A 7,234-nucleotide genomic window follows, 5' to 3' on the forward strand; every position below is an offset into this window, starting at 1 on the left:
TCCAATTCTTGCCCTCTTGCATACAATTGAAAGATGATGCGCTTCAAAGTTCAGGAGTGGGGGCTAGAACATCACGCTATGCTAAAAAGTATGGCACGGCGTGATGTCAGTGATGTCACGCGGAACATTATGGACATGTACATGTGGAAGTCACACCTACGTAAACTTTTTAGGGTTCCGTAGCCAATATGGCCAAAACAGAACCCTTATAGTTTCGCCATGTCTGTCTGTCTGTCTGCCCGTTCGTCCGTGGCTTTGCTATGTATATGTAAACTATGCCGACAAAATGGTACAATAAAAAAAGCAAAAAAAAAAAATATTAGAGTACCTACCTATACACGTAAAGCGGTGGTGTTCTTTTTTCTCATCTAACCTTAAAGTGTGGGGTATCGTAGGATAGGTCTTTTAAAACCATTAGGTTGTTGCTAAAACGATTTTTCGATTCAGTGGTTTGTTTGCAAAAAATTCAACTTTAAAGTGCAAATTTTCATTAAAATCGAGCGTTCCCCCCTCTAAAATCTAAACGGTGGAAAAATTTGAAAAATTTTTGGATGGTAGTAAGTATATCAAACTTATAAGGAAAACTATAACGGTTAAGTTTTCTTGAGGATTATTAGTAGTTCAAGAGTAAATAGCAGCCTAAGGTATAAAATATACCTAAACTTGGAATATTCCGTACAAAATACGAAATCCTTAGAAAAATATCACTTAATTTTTTCGTAATGGCTACGGAACCCTATTTTGGGCGTGTCCGACACGCTCTTGGCCGGTTTTTACTAAGAAGTGACGTCATGGGCCGACGATGACGTGCTTCTTTTTCATTTTTTGTTTGAATGACAAAAGAAAAATTACGTGTCCTAATTATCTAATTGACGGATTCGTTAGATTTGTTTGGGAATCTAGCCCATTTTTCAGCCATTTACTTTCATACAAGCTCTTGACAAAACAAACAAAACAGACAAAGAATTAACCGAATAATTGAAGCTTTTCTTAAATTAGCTTTACTTCACTTTTGTACTGGTGATTCTAACAATCTATCCTAGTTATTACACACAACGTAGGCAGTACTTCACTCCTCGGACGTCTGTTTCCCAGCAAACACCTAAATAAGGATCTTGAAGCGGTATCTGCCACTGCCGTGAATAGATAGGTCTCGCTGAATATTTAGCATTTATAGCTCATGTTACGCGTATAGTCGAGGAAACTGAATTGCGTACCAGGGCGGGACTTTTTCGGTGCGTGTTCAGTGAGTGGTGAAACTTGGTTAAATCGCCAGAAGATCGGTACCGGCTTCTACTACTTAAATCTGAATAAGCGGTTTTTATTTTCTTCACGAAGAGATTTCAGTCGAATCTTTAAAACAATCGTGTCATACTCGTATTTGATTACTTTAAACGGCTTCATGAGTCCGTAGACGACACAGAGATGCAGCGCCGTCCTCCCCTCCCAGTCCAGCGCGGCGGGGGAGGCGCCATCAGCCAGTAGTGTGCACAAAGCCGTTAGATCCTGCGCCCGCACTGCCATGTGGAGACGAGTGTCTACCAATCCTCGGAGCCTGGGAAAGCCAAAAGACTATTATATTAGGTAGTTCAAAGTCAAAATATCTTTATTACATTTAGGCTATAACAAGCAATTATGAATGTCAAAATAAAAACTACCACCGGTTCGGAAAAACCTGTGTTGATAAAATCTGAATTACAATGAACAACAAATGAAGAACAGATTTACAATGTCAATTAAGGATATCTATAGATCACAAGTATTTAGCACAATGACATTTTCAACACAGTAGATTCGCTATAATTGAAGTAAGGGATCGCCAATGCGGATCGGAATTATGTCCAAATATCCCTGTCCATGATATAATCATTAAGTTTAGCGCGTTCCAGACGGATGTAGTCCAGCATCCAAACAGGGGTGGTCTTGTCATAAGTACTAATAACCTCTTTAATAGGGTTCCGGAGCCAAAATGGCAAAAACGGAACCCGTATAGTTTCGCCATGTCTGTCTGTCCGTTTGTCCGCGGCTTTTCTCAGGGACTATCAATGCTAGAAAGCTGTAATTTTGCACGGATATATATGTAAGCTATGCCGACAAAATGGTACAATAAAAAACTATTTTTTTTATGGTGCCTCCCATAGACGTAGTGTGGATGATTTTTTTTTCTCATCCAACCCTATAGTGTGGGGTATCGTTGGATAGGTATTTTAAAACCAGGGGGGCTTGCTCAGACAATTTTTCGATTCATTGATTTTTTTGCAAAATTTTCAGCTTTAAAGTACAAATTTTCATTAAAATCGAGCCCCCCCCCCCGCTCTAAAATCTAAACCGGTGGGTGGAAACATTTGAAAAAATTCAGGATGGTAGTAAGTATATCAAACTTTCAAGGAAAACTATAACGGCTAAGTTTGCTTGAGAATTATTAGTAGCTTTACTCTTAAATAGCAGCCTAAGGTTAATATACCTAAACTTGGATGATTCCGTATAAAATACGAAATCCTTAGAAAAATATTAATTATTTTTTTCGTGATGGCTACAGAACCCTATTTTGGGCGTGTCCGACCCGCTCTTGGCCGGTGTTTTTTGTACTGCCTAAGGAAATACGGCGAATAATCTGCTGATTTAGCCAGTCACGTCTGAAGAGCGCATCACGTAAAAGCACAACAGCGGGCTACTCCGAAACTCGAAACTCGAAGTTCGTGTCGTGCGGTCCCTCTGACACTTATACTATTTAATACGAGAGCGAGAGGGACGGTACGATACGAACTTCGAGTTTCGAGTTTCGTAGTAGCCCTGCAGGCCCTACACGACGAAGTACAAAATTCGAACTTCTTATCTCGCCGTCCCGCTGACGCGAATATTATACGAGAGTGAGAGGGGCGGTAGGCCATGAACTTCAATTTTCGAATTTCGTAGTAGCCCCCCAGCACCTATAGCTTCTACCTTTCAATCTCAACAGTATCACCCTGTTTCACGGTGTTGAGAAGACCTCGAGTCCTCCAGTCTTCATGAGCGTCGCTGTCCCCTGCTGCAGCCGCGCTGTCGTCGCCTGCTGCTGCGAGGCCAAACCCTGGATCCTGACTGCTTGGCTCTGCAGCCAGAGCTTCCATTAATTCGTCTATGGGAATCCTGGTGGCATAAATCGTTACAACATTTATAAATATTATAGTGGGATGCGAAAGTTTGTAAGTCTGTTTGTTTTTTACCTCATCATTTCTTAACCGGTGAACCGTTGGACTTAGGATAAGTATTTTTAATCTCGGTAAATCGCATAGTTCCCGCGGGATACCGATAAACGAATTCTATGCGGACGGAGTCGCGGCATAATGGAGTATTAATAAAATAATATACCAGTTTAAAAAACATGAAATAAAAAAACTTAAATTAAAAATTTATATTGCCGGATTCTTCTCAGCAGAGGTTTTTCCGAACCGGTGGTAGATTTTTCTTGACATTCATAAGTGCTTGTTATAGCCTAAATTGAATAAAGATATTTTGACTTTGACTTTGACTTTGACTATAAACCCCGTCACAAAAAAAACGCCTGAAAAAAAACGCCGACAAAAAAACGCCGCCAAAAAAGACAACTAAAAAGTAAAAAAGAATTATGCACTACCTACCTGCAGGGCTACTACAAAACTCAAAACTCGAAGTTCGTATCGTACCGTCCCTCTCGCTCTCGTATTAAATAGAATAAGTGTCAGAGGGACCGCACGACACGAACTTCGAGCTTCGTAGTAGCCCTGCTGTTGACCGTGACTTCATCTGCGAAGAATTCGTTTATCCCTATCCCGCGGGGACTATGCTGATTTCCCGCAAAATTAGCCTAAGTTAATTTAGTATAAGTACCTAGTAATATTTTTTTTATCTAAGCGTCGTCGGTGTCGGGGAACCGCTAAGGTTAACAGGAAACTGAAGTACATATCGTCACTACAATGTAAAAAGCTCGTACCTCAAAATTGATACTTTTCTAAGTGAACTTTATGAACATTATTTCAAAGGTCAATTTTGCTGTCGTATTGATTTGAGATACGAGATTTTTTCAATGTAGTGACGATACGTTGTATTTTTTAAAGTATACCTATTATATATAAGAATACCTATAAAGTACCTATTATTACCCCGGCTCGCACTGAGTTTTTCGAAATTCATGTACGGAATTACATTTGAAATTTACCACGAGCTTTGCGGTGAAGGAAAACATCGTGAGGAAACCTGCACAAACCTGCGAAGCAATTCAACGGTGTGTGTGAAGTTCCCAATCCGCACTGGGCCCGCGTGGGCCCAGGGAACAACTGCCCCAGCCCTCTCATTCTGAGAGGAGGCCTGTGCCCAGCAGTGGACCACCAGGACCTATTATTTCTACAGCTGTTTAACCGCCTCTTTTATCTGGTCACATTTTTTATGAATTGGCTGTAGATTTTGATCTCGTTTTCTATTATTTGTTAAGAGTTCCTGTATTTCTACCAGATAACTAAAAAACTATATCAGAATATTCGGCCATTTTTACAGAAAAGTGTCCAGATAAATGAGACGGTTGAAACGTTCGAATAATCGCCCAGCGAACAAAACATCTGATGATCTTGAAACGGCTGAACTGATTTTGATAAAACATGTCTTAAGAACCATCGCTAGAAAACCTGTTTTCAAATTAAAAAACCGCATTCAAATCGGTCCACTCGTTTAAGAGCTACGATGCCACAGACAGACACACATAGCGGTCAAACTTATAACCCCTTTTTTGCGTCGGGGGTTAAAAATTCGATGACTTGATTCTTGTATAAGTATAAAAGGTAATTCGAGCAACTGCTAACGATTTTCTATTCCTAAGTGATGATAAAATTTTGCGAACAGAGTTATGGGAAGCTTTAGTCGATGAAACGATTTTCTGTAAAATTATGGATTTACCACTAGGAAATCCGGTCTACAGAACACACACACACACACATACACTGTTGTGTTTCGGCGTGGAGAGTAAGACAGCCGGTGAAATTACTGGCACTTGAGGTATCCCATCTTAGGCCTCTAGGTTGGCAACGCATCTGCAATACCCCTGGTGTTGCAGATGTTTATGGGCGGTGGTGATCTCTTACCATCAGGAGACCCACTTGCTCGTTTGCCATCGAGTCGAATAAAAAAAAAGCAAACATTGACAGTACCTCTGGTTGCCGAACTCACCGAGTGTCACGTGTGTCTCCGCGCGATCCTCTTCCCGAGGGCCCTCCCGAGGGTCCTCCTCCAAAGGGTCCTCCTCTCGGGGACCCTCGCGGTGGCGACAGCAGCGACAACATCTCCAGCATCTCTATCGCCTTTGCTTCCTCCTCACCTGATGGGAAAACCATTGTTAATCAGTCATGAACTATCACAGCACTGACACCCGCCACAGTTTCACACTTCACAATTTTAACCTTTTTATCAAAAATTAAGTCTGTGCGATGCCGGGAAACTTCGATGGCGTGATGTAGGATTTGGGATTTGCTCACTAGATGGCGCTAGGAGTCTAAATGAACTAAATTACTTTGCTCACGTGCGACCTTATGTATGATAGCTACATTTATGCAAGCAAAGTGTGTTCATGCAGTTCCTCCACTTCCACACTGTAAGAACACACAAATCCATCTATCACCACCACCACTATCACGGAATAACTTTATTCCGTGACCACCACACTACACTGACGCGTTTCGAACTCAACCAGAGCTCATCTTCAGGTCAACATAACCGTTCACCATGGTACCAGATGTTGTATGGTGTGTGTTTGATTGTGTGATTTGTGTTGCTAGGAGTCTACATTTTCAAAAAGTATCGAACACATCTTTTTTTTACCAATACAAACAAAAAAAGTGCCTCCCGTTCAGTTGGACGAAGCGCGGATGTTTTGCCGGACTATTTTAACAGGCGTAATAATTATATATTATTGATATATGAGAGTTCAATTTGTGAGATACAGCAAGCATGAAGAATAAAATACTTAAGTAGGGTACAATGTACAATTAAACATTCTAAATTAAATTCTCCATTGCTTTTACATTTTCGGCACGTACTGTTGTTTTTTGGAAAAATAAGAATACACCGACTATTTAGAGGTTAGCTCAACATCTACATACATATATTAAATCAAAATAAACAGGCATTTAATATGTTCTTGAACTTATGATTAAATCAAAACTACTTACCAAATTTCTTGGGGTGGCTTCCATCCAACTAATTATAATGCAGCTATACATTGTTTTATCTTATAAATACATATATATAGACATTTAATTGCAAGATGTATATAAAAATGTAAACATCTTTCATCTCACGATATACCTACTTATAAATAAGGAACGATGCAACTAAGTAGTTTTTATTTGTACTAGTATAAACTAGTCTGATTTCCTGACTTATAATCGTGAGTGGAAACGTTTAATTGTTGTATTTTATCAAATATATCGCACAAGAGCTTAAGTAATATTATATCTATCAATTTGATTCCGATGTTTGTTTTATAAAACCAAAAAAAGATTATGTTAAAAAACTCACTTGTCATGAAATTCATATCGAATCCATCCATTGTTTAGCGTTGACCGCCGGCGCCGGCGCCGAGTGCGAACTAACTCTACACCGATATCTGAATTAGATGCGCGAGCGCCGTTGTTTACTCTACGTCGTCAATACTAATACTATCAACGGAGCCGCCGGCAGCCGAAACAGGTCGCTTTTGCGCTACAATAAGGCTGGTTTCAAGTTTCAATGGCTTATCGTAGGGTGGGGTTATTATTATAGCAGACTGTTGCGCTGGAGTGTGTTAACTATAATTTATACTATTAGTCATCATTTTTACAGACGTCACTCAGATTAAAATGACGCCCACAGACCTAATAATTAAAGGGTTGAAACGTAAACAGCACGGGTCATTTTACATATTCAAGTCAAGGTATGCAAGACTTGTTTCGAACCTATTTGCTGTTCATTATTAAGGTGAACTCTTTAAACACGTAAGAAGAAAATATTGGACTAAAGTATTTTACTTGATGATGAAACACTTAAAATTTCGGGAGTGCGGGCCCGTGACATAACGCCGTGCTAAAGAGTTCCGCACGGCGTGACGTGACGCACAACTTTTACTGGCTATACTATTATCTTCATATTTTTTTGTTTAATTGATAACAGCTAACTACAATATTTTGACAGTTCCGTGCATATATATATTAGAAGTCTGTATATTTGTCCATAAATATATAAACCTGTT

General features: G+C 39.8%; 1 protein-coding gene across 1 annotated transcript; it reads right to left on the reverse strand.

The window, feature by feature from the left end:
* Positions 1-1,027: 1,027 nt before the first annotated feature.
* Positions 1,028-6,605, reverse strand: LOC141442839 (uncharacterized). Its single transcript, XM_074107981.1, has 4 exons — positions 6,526-6,605; positions 5,179-5,326; positions 2,944-3,129; positions 1,028-1,555 (listed from the first exon to the last, which is right to left on the reverse strand). Exons 1-4 carry the CDS (start codon positions 6,554-6,556, stop codon positions 1,297-1,299), a joined length of 624 nt encoding a protein of 207 aa, XP_073964082.1. The 5' UTR covers positions 6,557-6,605; the 3' UTR covers positions 1,028-1,296.
* Between the last annotated feature and the right edge of the window lie 629 nt (positions 6,606-7,234).

Source organism: Choristoneura fumiferana, chromosome 26 (assembly GCF_025370935.1).
Source record: "Choristoneura fumiferana chromosome 26, NRCan_CFum_1, whole genome shotgun sequence".
Lineage (NCBI taxonomy): Eukaryota > Metazoa > Arthropoda > Insecta > Lepidoptera > Tortricidae > Choristoneura > Choristoneura fumiferana.